At 42.3% G+C, this 22347-nt stretch overlaps 1 protein-coding gene across 1 annotated transcript in view; it reads left to right on the top strand.

Moving 5' to 3' along the window:
• Positions 1-22347, top strand: part of dmd (dystrophin) — a 242792-nt gene that overhangs the window by 141894 nt on the left and 78551 nt on the right. The window contains exons 21-31 of the mRNA XM_070855842.1: positions 810-922; positions 1137-1265; positions 3763-3955; positions 8280-8425; positions 14597-14697; positions 14850-14961; positions 15053-15166; positions 15434-15589; positions 15690-15860; positions 19489-19671; positions 21714-21848. Of these exons, the coding sequence (XP_070711943.1) occupies positions 810-922; positions 1137-1265; positions 3763-3955; positions 8280-8425; positions 14597-14697; positions 14850-14961; positions 15053-15166; positions 15434-15589; positions 15690-15860; positions 19489-19671; positions 21714-21848 (1553 nt within the window). The remainder of the gene's footprint in view (positions 1-809; positions 923-1136; positions 1266-3762; positions 3956-8279; positions 8426-14596; positions 14698-14849; positions 14962-15052; positions 15167-15433; positions 15590-15689; positions 15861-19488; positions 19672-21713; positions 21849-22347) is intronic.

Below are 22347 nucleotides of genomic sequence, written 5' to 3'. Positions count from 1 at the left end.
CACTCATTGTTGGTTTGTCTCTACAAATGGCATTGGTTAACAATAAGAAAAAAAATGTACTACAGAAAAAATGGCCCATAGATTTCTTTGAAATGGCCTTCAGCTCTGTTGTTACAAGTACACTGTGTCTTTGACCTCTACTTGCCTTTAGTTCCAGGGTCCCATGTAATGCCACTTATTCAACGTTAAGCTTCTGCTATTGTGTTCGTAGTAAGCTGTAATGGAAAACAGCATCAGCCAAATTCTTGACATGTAAATGCAAATGGAACATAATTGAAGTGCGATTACAGGAAGAAGGAGCAATCTTGAGCCTATTTGCGAGCCAGATGAGACATGCGAGCCAGGATGCTGCTTTTTCCAGGTCCAATTATCATCCAGCCAATGGGGTTCGGTTTGCCTTTTCAAAGGCAGGCGTGTGAATCCATCTTTGTACAACTTTAGCATTGATTTTTCCCGTCCTGGAACCTCGAGGAGGTTTTCATTTTCCGAGCACTGGAGTCTTACGCGCACTTTAAATTGTCCGTTTACATTAAAAAAATGTCAATTACCTGAGTGCATAATGAGGTGTGTGCAAACATGTGTGTGTGCATATGTGTGTCTGTGTTTTTCGAGCTCACATTGTGAGTGTTGGTGGCTCACCTCACCTCTCACACGGATGACATTCACCGGATTTTGTGCGCATGGAGTGAGAGTGTATTTATGTCTGTCCCCTACAGAGAGACCAGTCGTGCCCATATGAACTGTGAAGCATGTATCACTGTGTATGTGACAGCCCCCTCTCTTTGTCTGCCTCCCCCCCCCCATCCCAGAGGGGAGTCGTGCTGATGACATTGCCCAGGCAGCGGAGCAGCTGAACCAGCGCTGGGTGGGATTCTGTGCCCTGTTGGCAGACAGGCTGGCATGGCTGGCTTACCAGACAAAGGTACACACACATAGGGTCCATACGTACTTGGAGCATATGGTACAAACAGGGTGAGGCTCTAACCAAATCACACAGATCGACTTCTACTGCAAACAAGACAGATGTTGTGTGGGTAGTTGTTTTTTTTTTTTGTGGGAAGTAAGTGGAAGGAAATAGAGGCTTTTTTCCATCTTTTTTTTCAATCAGTGTTTGTGTGTATGTGTGTGTCCTGCAGGTGCTGGCCTTCTACAGTTTGTATGAGCAGTGTGAGCAGGCTGTGGACAACAGTGAGAACTGGCTCAAGGTCCAGGCACCTCCAGCATCTGATCCGGAACCACTCAAAATACAACTGGACCGATGCCGGGTGAGTGAGATTAAGTGTTTTAGAGTCAGGGCGATCCGTTATATTCTCCCACCCTGATGAACGTCACATGAGGCCACTTTACACACGTGCATCCGTGCTTTTGTTTTAGCATATTTAGCAAAATATTACACTCATGTTCATCTGATCTTATTCGCCTTTTGTCGAAATCCATTTGTTTTTTGGCTGTTGTGTTGTTTCATTTTGAATTTCACTTTATACTGTAACTTTATTTATTTGGCTTGTTTGAATTTCTGTCTCTCATCATGCATCTGTTTGTCACAGCACTTTTCTGTAAGTATTTTTATGTTTATTTTTTCATTGTAACAGTGATTGAATGAAACGTTACCTCTTCCATCTCTCACAACTGCTCTTTTAAAATGGTGCCAACAAAGAAAGTACAGCCACTGATGTATTGTAACTTTTGTTAGAAACTATCACAAGAATTATTAGGGGATGCTGAGACTACCATAATTTCCCACAACACATATAGACGTCCTTGCATTGACTGGGAAAGAAAAATGGCACTCTGTATCACTGCAGAACTTGCCTGAGAATCAGCATGTTTTTAGGTTTTCTTCAGTATCACAGTAATGAAGTGATGGAAGTCTGCACATCTGTGGGTACAGTGTAAACATGAGCTGCTAATGGGTCATTCTGCATGCCTTTAGTGGTGCCAATTTGGCAATTTAGATGGAGGGGTGCAGTTGTGCCCACAGTGTCCCCTAGTTTAAACCAAATGAGTACGTGAGTGGGCGGCTTAAAGAGTGTTGACTGTCATAAAACACACACACACACACACACACACACACACAGAGGTTAATTTCGATAACATCTAAGCACCAGGAGAAAAGAAGTGACAGGCAGTTCTGGGAAAACAGACTTCTGAAAGGAGAGATGAGAGGAGGGCAGGCATAATTCAAGAGAAAGAAAGGACATGCGACAGAAAGGGGGGGTATAGACAGGAGTAAACGCCATGGACATAAAAGAAAGGAGGAGAGGGAGGGATAGGGAAACGGCAGCGTCTAACAAGAGAAATAAGAACGGAGCTGGATAAATTAACAGATGAAGCTTGGACAAAAAAAAAAGATGGAGAGGGGATGAAATTTGATTCATCTTCGAAGATATGTCTTGCTTCCACTGCAGGCAAATTCACACAAACAAGGTTTCCCTAAGAAGTGTGCCCACACAGTTTCACTTGCCCACACGCAGACACAAATGGAAAACACACCCTTGCTCACACACAGAAATACTTTCTGAGTTACTATCTTTATATTACACAGGAAAGACTTCAGAGAAAATAAAATATTTACTGAAACTTTTTTAAACGACCTTCCCAGCGGCAAATCGTGCCGCCAACTGTTAGCTTATGAAAATATATTCTGTTGAGGTTATAAATGCTTGTATTTTCTAACACTGTTCATGAATAAGGAGCGTGTCTTCTTGGCTTTAGGCTAGAGTGTTAACTTACTCAGTGTAACAGGGGGATAAGACTGATCTGCAGTCAAAGGACAGTTCAGTCAATATTAACCTGCCCTACCTGCCACATCCTGCAACTCACCTGGACTGAACCCCCTCAGTTTTTATTTAATTGAAATCGAACTGATTGAAATGTGATACTTCATTGTTTGAGAGGATAAGTCTGGTGATATCCCATATTTTCATTATTGTCAAATCCTATGAGCAGACCAAAACCAACAACCAAACCAAACATTGTGTATCTTCCCAAAGCCTGATATATCTTATATATTGTTGTTTATTTCCACTAAATCCCACAACCGCCATCCTGCTGCCGCAACAGCACTCGCTACAGCACCAAATGTGGATTAATTCACCGCTGAAAATAGTCCCCGGCACTGACACCTAGACTCTGTGTGAGCGTTATCAGCAGCTGATATTGTTTGTGGATCAACCCACCTTAAAGATCACACGTCAATCTTATTGACGTGTGAATGTAGATAAGGCTCATTCGAACACCTGTGTTCACCCCCCTTCCCCCCTTTTGACTGACTCAGTGCAATTAAAAGAGGCATCCATTTGTCTGGGACCTGTTGGTTGTAGCTGGTGGTCAATTGGCTTGCCATCAAAACATGAATTCTGGTTATTTTCTGTGGTAGTGAACACAAACAGCTGTATAAATGTTCTTCTCTCCTCCTGCTATGATGATGATAAAGAAGTGATTTTCCCTGCTCCATCAGTACAGTTGAAGTTCAGGAGAAATAGTTTCACAGCTACATTTAGGTTTTGCTGAGCTGGTCCAATTTCCTGCTTGGCTTGCTATTCATTAACAGTTGGGTGTGTATTTAAACATTTCTGTAAAACAGAACTGATACGACAAATGGAGTGTAACTTTAAAAATGAAAACACTAATTTTTTTCCTGGGATTAGTTTTCATTCGTTAAATATGGACATATGGAATAGTTGAAGGGGTGACCCTTTCTCCCTCATCACTTCATCCATGATGTGACCTTTTCTCCCCCCCCCCCCATTGTCCTGGCAGGAGGAGGTGGCTCGTCTGGCCTCCCTGCAGCCTCAGGTGGACCTCTTGGAGCAGCAGCTAAACGAGCTGAAGGAGGAGAAGGAAGCAGAGGGGGACCCTTCAGTGTTCCTGGACGCTGACATCAGCGCCTTCAAAGAGCACTACCACCAGGTCCTGGAGGACCTGAGGGCGAGAGAGAGGCAGCTGCAACTAGGTGAGAGAGGGAGGGATGCGGAATCGTTTCAAAACTTAATCCCAGCAATTCATTTAGTGCAGAGCTTGGGAGTTGACCTTTTTACTACACCTGTAACCCCTGCTTTTGCTTAGGCGCCCTCAGAATCAATAGCTGGTGGGTACAGTTTGTCAGACTTAGTGCTGCTCTCCTAAACTTTAGCTAAAAGTTTTATTTTTCAAAACATGTGTCTTATTTTCGTAGATTTGGACGTCATTGTTAGCATTTATGACAATACACCAGCTCACACTTCCATGTTATCTAAACCACTTCTCTGCGAGTCAATAAAAAACAAGTTTACGTGCAAAAATGAATGCGAGAGCGTTTTGAAGCACACAAAAGCAAACACCCCAAATCAATAGACACTTAAGTTCATCCAGTTTTATTTAAACAGCTCCACAGATGAGGCTTGTGCACTGGGGGATCTCTCTTCAGCAAACTGGGCGCATTGTTCCCTCAGCGGCCGAGCTAACTGACTCACTAAGTGACAGTTAATTGACAATTAATGATCAGGTAGCGTGCTAAGTAGTGCGGAGAGCTGTTGTGACCTGGCTGACTAGTATATTACCCTTTAGCTTGTAAGCTACAGTAGTTTACCAGCGAGCCCTGTGAAAAGTCAGTATGGCACTGCACTCCAGCACCTCCGTCTTGACAGTGTTGCATATATGGACGCTGCATATGTGAAGCAAGACTCACTTTTTAATGTTTAATGCCATATTGAAAGTCAACCTTCAGTACAATCCATTTTTTTTTAAATCAGACCAAAATACATTATTGCCAAACATAATTCAGCAGGGAGCGCTGACTCCATTCAGTTTTTCTCAGGTACTCAAGTTACAGCGGATGGAGATCAGTATTCGGTTTGTACTGACTGATACATAAAAGTTAAACCCTTGGATCTTAAGATGACAAGTGAAAGCAGACTTAGAGAAAGGCTGCCCTGGAGATGTATAACAATAAACTTCACAATGGATGTAAAAATTAGATGTCTCAATGGCCTGCACGGAAATAGATTATCTTTCTTTCCATTCAAAGCAAAACTAGCGTGCTCTATGTTTTCAGCCCCCAAAACTCCTGCTATTAGATTTGAATTAGATGGATTAGATATTGAGAAAAATGTGAAGATGAAATGTAGGAATTCGTCACACTTGCCGTTGTTAGTTGCGCAGTAATTTTTGGATACGCTTTTCTCTCTGTGCTTTCCATTTGATGTAGCGGCAGTGTCCGTGTTAACACTCATCCTGGTTTTAATCATGTTCAGGATGTTATATCAAACACAACGTTTTGTTTAGTTATTTATAGCATTTGTGATTTTGGCAGGATGATCTGGATTAGACTGTCTTCAACTTTGGTATTAACAAAGTTTTCATTCACTGAAATAGACACAAAATGACCAGTTTTGATTATTAACTGCTGCGTGTCATCTTGTGATTCACTCTAGCTGCTGGCTATTATAATGACTGTTAAGACATGTTTAGGTGTAGAGCAGCACTTGACTTCCTAGTGCATGAATCCAGTTGATGTTGATGTTGTTCCCATTTCATGTTATAACTTTCTGTTTTAATCCTGAAGGCGCACAGGGCGTACCAGACTTTCATAACTGAAAGCTAGCAGCACTTTTTTATACATCCTGTATTAAAAAAGTGCTGCTAAATTAGCTTCAGCAGACCCCCGAGGGGCCCTCTCACAGCACCGGGGATGGTACTTGTTCTCGGACTGGTGTGGAGTTCCTAAGGCCTGTGTAGGACTCTGGATCCAGCTCTTTAGAGAATAGAAGACACTGTTCAGTTTCCCGCTGCTGAAAGCCAGCCTTGACAGCCTGCTGTGGCCCACACACTCTGTCAGACAGACTTGTATTGGCAAATGTCTCAACAACCCAACGTTCGGCACAGACACACTTGTTGTGGTTGTTGGAGAACTGAACGAATGCATTGAGATCACGCAGACAGATCTGCAGCCTACAGCAAACGTCTCTCAGTGTGGATAGATGCAGGGATGAACACAGAGCTATTTCCATATCATCTGCTCTCCAGTCACCGCAAACGATTTATGTGCTTGATACAACACAAAGAAGACGGTTGTTTATGGTTTTTTTTAATAAATCAGTCTGCCAGAAAACATCACTTACCGCGCTGCACTGCTGATGTTATAGTTGTTATTTTGTCAGCAATCACACTGGCTAAAAGAATAACACAATGGCACTAATAGCTCGGTGAGTCTGCCTTTAACCGAATGACCCAGGTGCAGCAAACATCCACCTTGTTGACGTATCCTTGAGCGAGACGCTGAGTCTGCCAGCTCCGGTGCTGAATTAATGCTCACGCTGACCTCAGAAGTCTGTGTGGAGAGGGCAAGAGGATTTCCATATGGAGGTCTGTTAGGATTCATTTTATTAGATATTGTGCTAACATTTAACACATTTTGCTTTTTGGCCTGCAACGATTTTTTCATTCTGATACCTCAAGTGGCCACTGGGACAATTTGGCAGCAATGCTGAGTGATGGCTTCCTGTATTTTATTGATAAGAGACTGATAAATGAACTAAACTGACCTGTAACTAAATAAAGACTAAGACGTAACACTTTCCACAATTAGATTTTCATTTACCTAGATTTTGATTTTAAGTCCAAGCAAAGTTTCAAGCGATCTAAAGGAAACGTATTCAAGAAATACGTCTAATTTCAGGAGCTGTGAGTGTTATTCTGTCACTTAGTGTGCTCATATTACATGTCAGGAGGGCAAATTTACAGTCAGCGCCAACCCATGTGGTTACACCTTTTCACCTGCCTTCATGGCGAGCAGCTAGTGAGAGTGTCAGTGAGTCATCAAGTCCAATTTGTAGTGCTACTCTCACTGTGTGCATGTTAGACTGCTCTCTGTGGCTTTCTTAGGGAAAACAATGACACTGAGACTTAATGAGATAGAAAAAGAAGCTGAGAGCTGCAGCCATCAAGACAAGAAAGACTAAATCAGACAGACGCTGTGACAAAAACAGAGCAGATAGCTATTTATATCAATGAGGGAGACAATGATGGGAAGAAATGAGAAAACAAAAAATACAGCCAGTGAGAAAATGACCCTGAGGGAAAAGACAAGGAGATAGAAAGATGCAGAGAGTGGGAAGAAGGAGAGGCAGCTGAAGAAAAGATAGAGAAAGATGCTGACAGCCAAGTAGACAAAGTACACTTCTTTACTCACTCAGACAGCTTCTTCCCTTGTGCCACGCTGCACTTCTCTCACCCACACCACAGACGAGATACCTCACACACAGATGGGCGCAGGCATGTGTGCACACACACACACACACACGCACAGACGGATTACCGCGAACTCGAGTACAGTTAAGAAGCATCTAGAAAAGAATTTCTCTGAAAGAACCTTAAGTTATTTAAATTATGCTTTTTTTCTTTTTTGAACTTTCTTTCTCTCTCTCTCTCTCTCTCTGCATCTGAAGTTGGTCCAGGTCAGGAAAGCTTTATGAATTAGCACGAATTGAACAATTTACCGGAGTATTACATAGTAGAAATTTTAGAAATCGAAATCTTAGTCATACATTGTGATCTTCTAATAATAATAATAATAATAATGATGATAATAATGATGATGATGATAATAATAATAATAATAATAATAATAATGGGTTTAATGTTGCAAAATAAGTCCCAAGTCTGGCAGCACCTGTTCAGAAATATATTAGGACCATATGAGAATATCTGTCTTGTCTGTATTTAGGTAAAGAAAAGTGGTTGTCATCCAGTTTTTGGCTTCAACTAAACAGTTTAATGTAATTTACTGTAATTTACAGCATATCAAGCGCGCTGGGCTTTATTGGAAGGCAATGTCGGATGCCAGTATGAAAATAAAATTTGATTCAATGGCAGGGAATAATATTACTCAGAGTAAGCATATATAGGGAAAATGAAATAGGACCCAGAATTGACCCCTGAGGCATTTCAAATCAAATTTTTGGCCAGTTTAAGGCAGCGTTAGAAATTCAGTCCTGGCGTCGCAGCCTGTCAGTAAGACTGCGGTGGTTAATTTTGTCAACTGGTGCGCTTAAATCGAGTAAAACAAAAGAAATAGAGCACATTCCAGGAAGTGGTTTCTTTCCACTTGGTAGAGAAAGGTAGAATAACATTAGACAGGTAGAATTTTTTCATTTCAGCAGGTTTTACATTTATGAAATATATATTCAGGATGGTGATGATGTGTTTATAATCCTCTGCGGTTTGCAGTGCTACAGTGACATTAATCAGCTGACAGGCTGTCTGACATATCTCTCTGTCTCTCCCCGTCTTGTCTCTAGTTTTGGAGAGCTTGCCACCGGCTCGCTATAAGGAAACTATATCAACATTGTTGGCATGGTTACAACAGTGCGAGGCCAAACTGGCCATACCATCCACGGCTGTTACGGAGTATCCTATAATGGAACAGAGGCTGAAGGACATACAGGTATATACACACACACACACAGTCCTACACTCTGGGCTGCAGCTGAGTGGTATATTCCTGTTTAATATCTTGTGTTTGTGTGCATTCAGAAGCAATACAATTTCAGATTATGTGCTGTCAGAGCCATATAAATGTTTTTGGCGCAAATATGCGACAACAATCTGGCTTTACATTCACACTATATGAAGGAGTAGTAAACACATTCTGTACTATGGGGGTGTTGGCTGTATTGCAAAATACAAATTGAGTCGCATATCTCTGTCGAGCATTCAGTATTTTATGGTAGTCATGTTGCAGCTGAAGGGGAAAGCAAATTGAGCTCCAAGTAGTGAGTAGTCCATTCTCCATTAGGAGTTTATGGTAGAGGAGAATCAGGTCAACAAACTGTATTAAAATCGATGTTTTTGATACTGAAACTAAACAAAATATAAGTCTACTGTATGTCCTCTGGTCTGGTCGTGCAGGTATGAAGGGGAAAGTAATGGTTTCCTTCTTTTATACATTATTGGGTGCTTCCTGATGCCTTTCCAATTTTCCAAATATTGAACTTTGTTTTAATTTCATTTGTTATGGAGATGAAGCCTTAAAACCCACTCCACCAATGATTAACCAACTTCATCCTCGACCCTTTGGGACTTTCTTACATTAATTCAGCTTTTTCATGCCTAAATTGCTTCCACGTCATCTTATGCTGCTTTCGCCTCACACTTCCCATAACGGTTCAACTAGTTTCAGATGTTACAGTTCGACTTCATCAACTTTTGCCGTTTACTCGTCAACTGACATTACAACCGCATTCATCCTGTACCATTGTACTCTTCCGCTGAGGGTTCGTCTGCTGTCAGTGCTCACACATCAACTGCCTTCATCTCGGTTGGCGTGTGTAATGCCCTCATCTCTTACTCGCTGTTCAGTCGCTTTCCTCTCATACATTTTAAATGAGAGTTCAACTGCTTTCAGCGCAAACACATCAACTGGCGTCAGCTGCATTCATCTCTTATTCTTCAACTGACGGTTCAATATGACTGATTTATCAACTGCTTTCAACTGCTTTTGCACTTTAACTGCCACTCGAACTTTGCTCAATGCTTCCATCAGTGCGACTGATGCAGGCTAAGCGTCCGATAAACCCTTTCAGTGCTCAACTCCTTAAAGGATCATTCCGGTATTTTTAAACCTGGGCCGTATTTTCACACATTTCAGTTTCTAAATGACTGATTGGTATAAAAGCTTTTGAAACTGGTCCAGTAGAGTGCGTCCACTAAAAGTGGTTGTTTTTTCCACTGACAGGCTCAGACTGTTATTCAAAGTGTCTGACAGCATTACAGAAAAGGACCCCTACAGAGATAGACATGACATGTAAGACTATTTAAGCAGAAATAGCCGTTATAGCTCATTGGTCAAAGCCGCCAGACTCCATTGACAAAAACAGCTTCTTTGCCGTTAATTCTCAGCTGCCGACGGAGGCAAGTTTTTGTACCTACGAGTCATTTCAAACCCAAAATATACAATAGTGGGGAGCAGGTTTAAAAATACCAGAGTTTTCCTTTAAAGTGCTTAAACTTCAGCTGTGACTCTTACAGCATCTTTTAAACAACAGTTCTCCATTTTATGTTGCACACAAACTATTTCAGCAGTCAGTTAACTTACAGGGCTTAGACCATGCAGTGCAGTGTTGGAGGTTGTTGGTATAATGGCATCTCACTATCTGGTATGAATCACAGGTAATTATGCTGTTAGGTGGGTATACTATAATCCCTTCATCCACTAGGAGTCAACAGCGATTCGGCTGATAGGTGGATTTGCTCTGTTATCACTGTGTGTGCTCTTGACAACACTGCTGCACAGATCTGTTTACAGATTCCCATAAAATGCCAAAATGGGGCCGGCTCAATAATCCTGTGTGGCTGTATAACACTGTAATCAGTTTTTACTACGAGTAGTAAAGTTATACTGCCGCTGGCAATGCCAAACTGCCAAAGCAGCACTCTTTTAGGGGAGGCTTTTCCTCTGCTCTTTGAGGTAGCAGGCAGAGGATAAAGACGGGAGAGAAAACAGATGACATGCCCCATTAACCAAGAGTCTGATTCATACCCACAACCTAGTGAGTAAATTGAATGCTTTTGATACACCAGGACATCCCCAAATCACTGTTGTAAAAGTAAAATCCCTGTAGAATGAATCATTACTGCAGCTGGACTGTCCTTTTGAAAACAAGAGGTCATTTTCTAGTTTGCTTCAGACATAATCAACAGGAGTTTTTTTTTTTTTTTTTAGGTGGCCTGATATTCATTTTTATCCAAGACTTTATACACAATTTAAGAAATAAACAAAGTGAAGTGAACTGAGTTTTAATGAACCAGATTTTCTCTCTCTATATATATATATGACCTCCACTGAAATAATAATATTGTAGCTATACTAAACTGTCTCACTCCTGTTTCCTGAACACTTTCATAGGTTTTTTTCCACATCAAAAGTTCACCAATAAAAGGAAGGATGCAAGATTTTTTTCTAGAGAAAGTGTTGAGTTTCCTTAATTGCAGCTTAACATGACTCTTGCTATGCTGATGGAAATAATGCTGTAGAAATTGGCATTGAACTGGATTTAGTAAGACAGTGGGTACACATGGAGAGGGTTTTGCACTAAATGAGGACCAGGGGGAGATTAGAAATAAAGACCTGTGTCTAATATAAACCTGCCCTGGTTCTCTCAGCCAGTGAGGAAACTAAAGCCCACAGACACTGTTTGAGAATTTACAGAATATTCTGTTATTGTTGTGAAATGTAGATTGAATTCTTCCCAGTTTGCATCATAGTTAAATAGCATTTTATCACATTTTACCATATTACCTATTTTACTCCTCACTGTTAATGATTCAGACCTTATTAAGCTACCGTTAGCTTCCTCACTTGGTTCAGTGAGCTACATAACAATTACATCTGCAGTTAGTGGGAGTAAATATTTAGTAATAACTAATCTCTACGTGCTTTTACTTCCAGTACACCTTCAGCGGGCTCTTTCTCTCCCTGACCGACATCAGTCAGTTACAGTTTTCAACAACCTCTCTCTTGATGATGTGTTGGCCCAAAACCGTGTTTTAGGAATGAAAACAACTATAAAATCCCAGCAATCACTAAATAAACAATACAAAATGACAGCTTACAGTATCCTGTAAACTGCAGTCTCCATTAAAAGCGGCAGCTCTAACAGCGAGCTAAACTGTAGCTCCAGAAACCTAAAAAAACAAGCAGAGAGAATTTCAATTTCAGTGAAAATCAGTGATTTTTGTGAAGCCCAGCTTGCATCTGCTTAACATGCAGAGAGCAGGCCAGAGCCGGTCTGCTGTTGGTGTGTGTTTGTCTACAACTCTGCAATTATGAGAGGCGGGTGCGCAAAATCCCAGTGGAGCAAATCAGTGTCTCTGTTTATCACAATATCTACCTACAGACACACACACACTCACACACAAATACACTAGTGCAGTGTGTGTCAGTATGCATGCACATGGAGGTGAACACACACACACACACACAGTCTTTTTTTCATTGTGTCAATGTTAATCTGTATTTCCACTCAAAAGAATACAAGGTCTTCTGTTCTTTTTTATTACTTTGCTGTTTCTAGAAGTGTTGATTTATATCTTATCTCAGGTAACTTAAGTCAAGGTCATGCTACAGAGGAAAGCGTCTTTGTTTGTGTGTGTGTGTGTGTGTGTGTGTGTGTGTGCCCGCGCGCACGCTCAGCCCTCTTTAAACTTGATAATGGTCTTGTAGCATCGCTGGGAGATCAAGCCTGGTAGCCTGAGATTAATTAAAGTTGATTGTAGATAATAATTAGGAAGTCATTCTGCATACTGATAAGTCCTTGTTAATTTTCAGCACAACTGTTCTCCCTGTCATCACTCAGAGGCAGGACGTTCGTACATGTGTACTGCGTGTGGTCAGGAACGTCTCCTTTACCCGGCCGGCGGTGTCATCTCCCTCCAGTTACTTTGCTCATTAAAGTAATGAGTTTGAATCCCGACCAATAGGATGCTAGCAGATATTAAAACGGCCCTGATTGGTTGAGGTCACTGGGAGAGATGATTATTAATATCATCCACAGCTACTGGCAGAAGTTATTAAAGACCAGATTGCAGCATTCAATCACTACCCATAATTTTGGTGTTATTACATCTTGTGATTAATTTGTGATTTGGCAGCAGGGTGATGTAGAAAGTAGCGATGAGGATTGGGCTGTAGAGAACTGATTGAGGAACGCAATTAACTTTGTAAAAATCTTGTTTTGTTTTGTCCGAACAGCAACTCATGTAAAATATGTAAAACACAGAAAATGCTGCCTAAGAAAAGTAAGGACTCGTAATTTGATGGCAGGCCAAACTAACACTTGACTTGTTTTTGGACTTCTTCTCTCTCTGAGAACTGGTGTCTGAGCTCAGCCAAAGATCATCTGTGAGGGGAAAAGCTCAATTGTGTTAAAAAACGATCCAACCACAAGTGCACTGAGTGTTTCTGCCGTCCCAAAAGGAGGGATTTAAACTTCATGTCAGTAATTTAAGCTTAGAAACCTCATAGTTTTGGTAAATTTAGGTAAATAGCTCAAGTATTGGTATGTATTGCAATAATTACCAACTGTGCAGCAGCAGTGTGGACAGAACGGAGGAGCAGTAGAAGTTGTAGAAAGTTAAAGTTAAAGTAGTAGTTTACAGTGTTGATTGGTGTAACAGTGTTTGGTCCTCCGTACCACTCAGTCATGTCCCCGATTCTCTCCACTGCCTCTGCTGAAGTTTAGAAAGCAGTTCGGACGGCTCTGAGCCTCAGGCTTGTTCATCAGTGAGCACGGAGACTCCAGTGGTGATCATGGGCTCAGAGAGGACACTATTTTGCAGTGAGATCTATTTGTGTTGCATCCCTAATAAAGGAGGAGCCTGCTCATCTCAAAAGTGAAACTGGGCCACATTCAAGTTCGGCTGCAGGAAGTGTCAGAACTGGATAAAAAAAATCCTTGCAAGGAAGGAGGAGAAAAGAAAAGAAAAAGCCCCCAAACTTTGGGCAAAAGAGTCTCTAATGCCTCCCTGCTTGGGATTCAGTGTTGCAGTAGAGGGATTGTGGGTAATCCATAGTAACTGACGGATGTCCTGTCCAGGAGCTGTGCTTGAACTAAGCTAAACTAAGCCTCTGAGCCACCTTGGTGTGAACGAGGCTTTCTTCCCCCAAATCTCCCACCTAAAGTTCACCAGGAATTCCCTCACCTCTCTGCTTGTAATTCATCCTGTGCAGCAGCGTAAGCAAAATCAAATAGTGTGAAAAGGCTTTCATTACAAAATGTTAGCGGTGGCAGCCTCATAACCTCTCGAGCTCGTCATCCCTCACCCTCCCGCCTCACCCCGCTCGGCTCTGTGAAATGTAACAGACGAGCTGTTGAAGGGACTTTTCCTTCAAAGCGCCGCGCTTCCATGACATTTACATGAAGTGTGCACGCATGATGGATGGTTATCTGATAAATCCTATGAAGCAGGAGGCATCTTTCTGCTGCGTTTCTACTCAGACTATTAAATACTGGCATGAGGATTGATTTGTTAGGCGCTGGATGGTTTTTTTTCGTAACTCAGTCAGTGTAACTCACACTTTGTTTGACACCAACTTTTGTTTTTTATTTTTATTTGAGCTATGATGGGCACATTTTTTCTCATTATGTTTCCTCTCCTTTTTTATGACACTTTAGATTAAGATTAACTTTACACCCATGCGGACCTCCTCCCACTGCGTACACGACCTCCACATCTACATACTCCCCAGCACCACCCACACCACTCCTGCCGTATCTCCACTGTTCATTTGGACCATTGAGCGTTACACAGCTTTTATTTTGTCTCAGTGTAAACTTTTTTTTCTTTTTTGGAGGTGGAGTTTTTCCACAGTTTTTGCGTAATTTTTGTTTTAGTTGAATTTGGATTTAGATTCATTATTAACATTATGCATTTGTACAATTTGAGCAGCTAAACTTGAATGTGCATGAAGTATATAGCAGTACAAAACAATTTAAAATGAATGAATCTGAATCCAGATATTTTTGTGAAATAATCCTAACAAGCTGGCAATATGGATCACACAATGTCCCTCTTCCACTCTCTCTCTCTCCCCCTCCATCTCCTCTCACCCCTCCAGGCCCTCCAGTTGGCTCTGGCCGAACACCAGGACGAGGTGGACTACCTGACCTCGGCAGTTGAGCAGGTCTTCCAGAAAGCTCCGCCAGACATCAGCCAGAAGTAAGACATGGAAAACAAGTGCTATGTAATCCACTGTAAGAGAGTGAAACGATATGGGATTATGACAAGTGTGGAGAAGAGGTCTGCATTAGTGCTGCACCAGTAGATAAATATCATGGCACTAGCCAATAAGCTTTTGTGACGACCTGTAGGTATCGCATTGAGATGGATGCCATCATGGCGCGTTGGAGACGACTCGGCACCACGCTAACAGACAACGCCCAGAGAATCCAGGAGCTCATGGCCAAGCTGATGCAGTTTGAGGTGAGACTGATTAGCGGGATGTGTTTCCCTGTTTGCTAATCCGCTGGTGGACGGGCCTTAATGTAAATCACCGTTCTCGTCTCTCCACCAGAATGACGTGAAGACTTTAAAGAAGTGGATGGCAGATGTGGATGTGTTCCTGAACGAGGAGTGGCCGGCGCTGGGAGACTCTGAAGCTCTGGAGAAACAGTTGGAGCAGTGCACGGTGAGGACACCGTCCATCCTGACGTTACTTCAGTCTAACTTGTCGCTCTCAGCTAATGCTTTCAATTTAAGTTGTGTTATATCTTAGTAGATGCAAATAAAATGTTCTTGAGATAACAATGTCCAAGAGAATTCATTACTGAACCCTAAGAGTTCATAAAATGTACAAAGTAAAATTAAATTGAACGTAATAACTTAAAAGAGACATCAAACCAAAATGTCCCACTCACTGCCGGTCTAACCTCCATCCTGCATTCTGATTGGCCAGGCTCTGGTGAATGACATCCACACCATCCAACCCAGTGTCAACGGCATCAACGAAGTGGGCCTGTACCTAAAGAAAGAGGCTGAGCCGCCATATGCCATCCACATCCAGAAAGAACTGGATGAACTCAATGGCCAATGGGAGAACGTCTGCAAACAGGTGCGTAACCTCCGTCCTCAGGGTGTGTTTTCCTGCTTCCATGTGTCCGTATGATGCTGAGTGTTTGTGCCGGCATGTGTTCTCCTCCCCCTCCGCCCAGGCCTATGCTAAGAAGTCGGCTCTGAAAGGCGGCCTTGATAAAACCATGGCTCTCAGGAAGGAGATGCAGGAGATGCAGGAGTGGATCAACCAGGCCGAGGAAGACTACCTGGAGAGAGACTTCACTTACAAGACACCCGAAGAGCTACGCAAGGCCGTGGAGGAGCTCAAGGTATGTGAGAGGCAGATATATAAGGCTGTGGAGGATCTGGGGATGTGTGCAAGCACAAGAGAGGGAACATAAAGGTCCTTTCAGAATTTCATGGTGAACTATTACAGTCTGGACCAAAGACAGGCCAACACTGCCATCCATAGAGCTGCTAGCATGGCTAAAAATCACAACAAGGAGATCAGTCTACTCTCACTTGGTCCAGGCTCTGACATGCTGTAAAACACATTTCTGCTTCTACAGCAAAGTCAGTTTTTCCCCTAGTAAATATTGAATTTTGTTTTGGTCTAAGAGTGTGTTGAATTCTTAGTATTTGGGCGCTATTTTGATTGGAGGTGTTGCTCCATCTTCCTTTTCTTGTTGGCAGAGCTGACACAGCCTTTGAGCCAATATCCTCCAGCAGGTAGCAGGAGAGTTACTTGGTGAACACCTTTCCCAACATGGCTTTAAACGGGGTTCAGAGATAAATGTATCCACAATTTACTGTGGTCTGCTGCCCACCGGTTCAGCCGTCGGCGGTAACGTGTCCAATTTTACAGCCGATAATAATCAGCGGACGTGACGCTGAAGGTTATGTGCTCCATGCTGAGCCCCATGACGGAGTTAGAGAGACTTTTCTCTGTCTTCTCCTCTTGGCAACGAGTTTTATAATTATAAAGGTGTTTATTAAGTTTTATTGATTCATTTTTTTGTATTAAAGTAGTTTAAATTGCCCCAATTCTCACAAATTTCCATATGTAGTGTTTCAATAGGGGGTTTATTCCATGTTCCCTAGTAATTTGGTTCAATTAGAGACTGTATGAAAATAATCATTGTAATTCTTTTGGCTAGACAGAAGAGCAAGAGAGGGTCTTTGGTTTTTTTTTTCTCATCCTAAATTGATTTTCTCAAATTTCTTTTTGCTAGAACTACTTCATAGTTACAGGAAAAACACTAATTTCACTTGCTCCATAGTTCACAGTTGTCTCCGTATCTAGGTTTTATTAAAGTGTGCTTTGGAGAAGCACATTGCAAGCTAAGGTTTAAATTGGTGTCAACTATTTACAGTCGAATAGCTTTATTTATACGTCCAGTAGAGACCAGCTGAGTCCAGCTGAAAGAGTCAATAAGGCTTTCACACAGCTTGTCATTTATGTCTGCAGACCATGAGATTATTTTGAAAGACAGTTTATTGATATTTTAAGTAATTTACTGGCATATAAAGACTTTCAATGGAAGAGGCACAAAACCGAAATGAGATAAAATCACATTATTATAGTTTTATTCTTGTGTATAAAAAGTGCAGCCATCTTTTTTTCACCCTTGGCCTGTTTGAGTGATTGGAACTGAAGATTTCAGCATCAATGTCATATTTCTTGTATTTTGGATTCTGAGAAGTCTCGCGGCTGAGGTTGTGCTGGGGGAAAAAAATGGAAACCGTGCAAGCAGGGCGAAGCCCGTTTTACAAACCTGCTTTAAAGGCGAACGCGAATTCATAGAAAGTTGGCAAAAATGAAGCAAAAGTCAAGAAGAGAGTTCAAAGAAAACTGTAAGAACCCGGCGGAGTTTTTTTCTTTTTTTACAAAGTGAAACATAAGGTTCATGCTCCTAACCAAAAGAGGCTTAGAAAGTCCTTTTTCTTTTTTCTCTTGGAGCATTCACAGCTTAGTTTTAGTCCTAAATATGTAGAGTTATGTGTTTGATCATTCTCGGTGGAGCCCTCGTTGGATCTCCCCGACGTCTGGGCCTTTTTCTGGATAATCATGATCTTGATCTTCTTTATATTCACAGCGGAGGCAGATCTGACCCACTGCTGCAGCTGTTCTTTTTTCTTTTCTCTGTCACTCTGTTTTGATCCTGGTTAATTCCAGGTCGATAACGCCCCCATCTGCGTGCCTCTCTTCCCTTTGCTGCAGCTAAAAGCAGCTCTATTTCTTTCTATCCCTCTCTCTGCCTTCGCTCACAGCTTTGCGTCTCTTCCTCGAACCCTCGATCTCCGCTCTCATTCCCTCAAGTTCGTATCAAATTGCATTGATTTTTTTTTTTTTTTTTTAGCTTTCATCATTTTAATGCGACGTATTTGTGATGTAAATGTATGGCACTGTTTGCTTGGTGGTGCACTCGCAACCCTTGGCAGTAGCAGTTCCCCCCTTCTGCTCACCCCTCCTCCTGAAAAAAAGTTTACTCGAGTCAAGCCGAAAATTAAAAATTGATTTCACTCCGCTTGCTCTTGCTAATCTCCCCCTCCTCCCTCCCTCCTTCCTTTCACCTCCTCTTCCTCTCCTCTGCTCCCCCTTTCTGCTCCGAGCTTAAAGGAAACTCCATTCGTGAATCTGTTCACTCGTTTATTCTCTTAATCCCCCCCGTCTCCTGCTCCCTCCCTACGTTTGGGAAAGTATTAGCTACACTCCTTCATTCATTGATTTGTTGGCTTACTCGTTCACTCCGTCTCCCTCTGTCTCTTCACACTCGGTGGCTTTGTCAACAGAAGATACATTGATTCATTTGTTCGTGCATCCATCCCTCCAACCATTAAGCCCCTTCTCTCTTTCTCTCCCTCTTCTCCCTCGCTTCCCTTCCTTCTTTTGCTCTTCATCTCTCGCCGTCTGCTCCTCTTTTCTTCCGTCTTCCAGGCGTTGGACACGTTCAGACATTTCAGGCAAGAATATATTAGCAAGAAGCATGAAAGTGTTCACCGGTCACAACATTTAAATGTTTCATCGCATCCTGTGTAGCGTGTCGGCAACTGACGTCACATGTGGGGGTACGTCATGACGTGCCGACAGGAAGGCGGCGAGTATCTTCCGCTGTCTGCAACATGTTTGATATTGAACTGATGGCGTGTTTCAAAGGCTCACTATAGAAAATCGCACATCTATAAAACATGCTGAAATAGATGGACTTTCATGTGCTGTGTATCAGTGCTACCTCTCCAAATCCCAAAGGATTCTTTTTTGAGATTTTCTGTTATTGAGGTTTTTTTTTTTAGCCATTTGTTATTTATATGACGTCTAACAGTAAATGAAGCCCATCTGGATTTACTTCAAATACACTGTGCGTTGCAGCTGAGAAACTGGAAGCAAGGCTGAGCGGCAATCTGGTATCTAGGTCTTATAATACATCTATTGTGCTAATATTTGCTCGCAGTGTTGCAACAAAAAAATCCCTTGCTGGCAAAAAAAAAAGTTCCATGTAGACCGCCATTATAAAAGAGACGTGTGTAAAACTGCTGACAGGACACCTCCAGCTGTAAACATTATTTATCACTCTTTGTTTTTTATGTTTCAAGTCTGGTAAATCTTTTTGAAGAGCCCAGAAAAGGGCTGTAGTATGAGCCGATCACCAGCGCAACTGGGCCAGAGGCATTATGGGGTGAACGCTGCACATGTTCGGGCCACATAACCTGAGCAACCGGAACAAAAAGCCAGAAACTTTTTGGGCCTGTGTGCCATGCAAGCAGAAAATACAGATATTACATTAGATAGAGTAGGCCCCATGTTTGCCTTTGGTATCCAGTGCTTATAATACATCCATGCAGGCTAAACTATGTCGTCACGCTGAGGACACTTAACAGGTCTGGTCACCTCATCTCACATCCCTGCCTGAAGTAACCCGACAAACGTCACTTATCATTTCTGTCTGCGTCTATCAGAGAGCTCAGGAAGAAGTCCACTCCAAGGAGCTGAAGGTCAAACTCCTGACTGACAGCGTGAACAGCTTCATCGCCAAGGCTCCGCCCACGGCCCACGACGCCTTGCGGTCCGAGCTGGACGTGTTGACAGCCAACTACCAGCGCCTGTGCAGCCGGCTGGACGGGAAATGTAAAACTCTGGAGGTACGAACTTTTATCTGTCTCCTGTTGGATGATGTTGGCGTGCTAAAAACAAAATGCCCCTGAAATTTTTAAGAGGGTGGGAAGAGTGTGTGTGTGTGTGTGTGTGTGTGTTCACGTGAGTGTGGCCAAAGTAATAACACCCGTACATGTTGTGTTTAGTCCAAGGCCGTGGTGCTCACATACATCAGGGCGTGCCCTGGAGGGCATGTTGCTGTGTGTGTGTGTGTGTGTGTGTGTGTGTGTTTTCAGTATATTATAGATGAGCGGGGGTGCAGCGAGGTTAGCCAAGCAGCACCGTTCCAGGCTCTTTTCTTGCATTTTAGATGTTAGCTTGTTACCTTCAGAAAGTGAGCCCAATACAAAAAAACAAGCCAATATTAATGAACACAAGAAGTTTTAATGTTTAACGTCGACGCTGAAGGTCTGTGGAGAAATTATATGACAGAGAGAATGTAGATACAAGCTGAGTGCATACATACAGGGGAGCTATTCATCTCTAGAAAATATTCTCTGTGAAATGTGCCGACAGAGCGGTGTGTGGTTTGGAGGCATGAAATCATACCAATACCCAGTCAAGTGAGAGTATATATATTTTAATCATTTGGGTGAACTGACTCTTTAAATGGACCAGAGGAGAGAGCCCGCTGTGTATTTTACTTACTTTAATTCAGTTTTCTGAAGCTCGACACAGAATGCGAAACTAGAAAACCCCCCCCAAAATGGTTAATCAAAGAGGTTACGGCGCTAAAACTTGCATTTTCTTGGCCGTTTCAGTCTGTAATTCAAGTGGAGAAAAGTAACCGTGTGCATGTTGAAAAGCTGTTTTTTAAAATGCCCGTCCACTTCTTAATGCCGTACACTTCACACCAACTTTTCCAACCGGCTCCTGTCAGCCCAAGAACAACTACTTATACAAAGTCCACCATATTTTTTTATTTGAGATTGTTTCGCACTTCAAAATGACATATTATGCTCGACCTACCCAAAATGTGTAGTATTATTCGACATGCTTTGGTGTGAATTAACAGTAGCATGTATCCTCTCAGTGTGTGGTCATCACACAGTGTTTGTTGGTTGGAGATGGGCGACCGTGAAAATCCAAATAATAATCTAATTTAATATTACACCAAGCAAAGTCAAACCTGTGTGTGTGTGTGTGTGCAGTTACATACAAATAACGCAAAGATGCAAGTAGAGGTGAAGTTGGGCAACAGGAGAGACACAAATGAAGGCAAATTCAACTTGAGGGAGAAATTTGCATTACTTACACCAGTGTGTTTCCCTGTGTGTTTCCCTGTGTGTTTCCCTGTGTGTTTCCCTGTGTGTTTCCCTGTGTGTTTCCCTGTGTGTTTCCCTGTGTGTTTCCCTGTGTGTTTTCCTGTGTGTTTCCCTGTGCGAGTAATGCAGATTTCTCGAAAATTTGCTCTGCCTTTGGTGTGGACACACAGTTACGCTCACATCTACATTTTATCATTATGCCGCAGTTTGCCTTGGTTGTTGTCCCCCCCATTATCTGTTAGGATGCAGCCTTTGTTTTAAACTGGATGCAACAGACCTGGAGAAGGAACCAAATTAAGCAATTTGCCATCTTTGCAAATGTATAGTGCTGGCAAAAAGATCACATTTTTATAGGTTAATTATTTAGCGAGGTCAGTGCAGCTCAGACAGACCATTAAATTAGCAAAATAAAATGGCAAAAAAGAAAACAACAAGATGGACTAAACCAATTGTTACAGCCGATATATTCATCCACTCACCCCACCCCGCTACACGGTGCCACCAATGCTGTCTACCTTCTTTCGTTTCAACATATTTTCCAATCTTAGATCCTTTCACATTTAGGACGCCAGTTGAATAACTTCAGCCAGACGGAGGAAACTGCTGCTAATTTTCCGAATGAAACAAACTCATCAAGCATGTTGACGTCCTGCTCTGAACGCATGAATATGAAACAACACCTCAAGACGGTTGAGGTCTACCTCGCCTCACCTCTTTCCTCCCCCCTGTCTCTCTCTCTCTGTGCCTCCTGATGGTTTTTGCAGGAAGTGTGGGCGTGCTGGTGCGAGCTGCTCTCCTACCTGGAGCAGGAGAACGCCTTCCTGGACCAGCTGGAGCAGAAACTGGACGAGACGGAGAACCTCCAGGGAGGAGCAGAGGAGCTGCAGGAGGCGCTGGATGTGAGTGCGAAGAAGCGGTTAGGAGTAGGCAGTCAATTAGTTTTTTTTATTGGTGAAGTTAAACAAAATAAAACGGGTGATTTAACATAGAAAAACAAGACAGAGCATAAATGAGTGAGGTGTGTGTGGCTTGCTAGGAAAGGAGATGTGTGTGTGAAATGCAGATTTCCTGTTAAAAATTCAAAGATGTTAGATAAATCATGGGAAAAAGCCACGGAGAAGAAAGAAAAGACAAAAGAAAAGAAAACAAATGAAAAGAAGAGAGAAAAACGACTAAAGCTGTAAAAATTGATAGCTAAGCAAATTAAAGGGGGCAACCAATAAGGTTTCCTAAACAGAAAAAAAGAAAAGTAGCCTATCACCCTGTAAGGCTCATAAACATTCTCATTTTAACATGTGCCCTTTCATTATGGAGGCAGAAAGATTATAAGATGATGGTAGTGGAGGAACTGAAGAGAGGCTCCTCTGAGGATGTAAGACAGGCCTCACACACACACAC

Source organism: Pempheris klunzingeri, chromosome 24, assembly GCF_042242105.1.
Source record: "Pempheris klunzingeri isolate RE-2024b chromosome 24, fPemKlu1.hap1, whole genome shotgun sequence".
NCBI lineage: Eukaryota > Metazoa > Chordata > Actinopteri > Acropomatiformes > Pempheridae > Pempheris > Pempheris klunzingeri.
The sequence above is the reverse complement of the archived record's forward strand: the minus strand, read 5'-3'. Positions and strand labels throughout refer to the sequence as shown.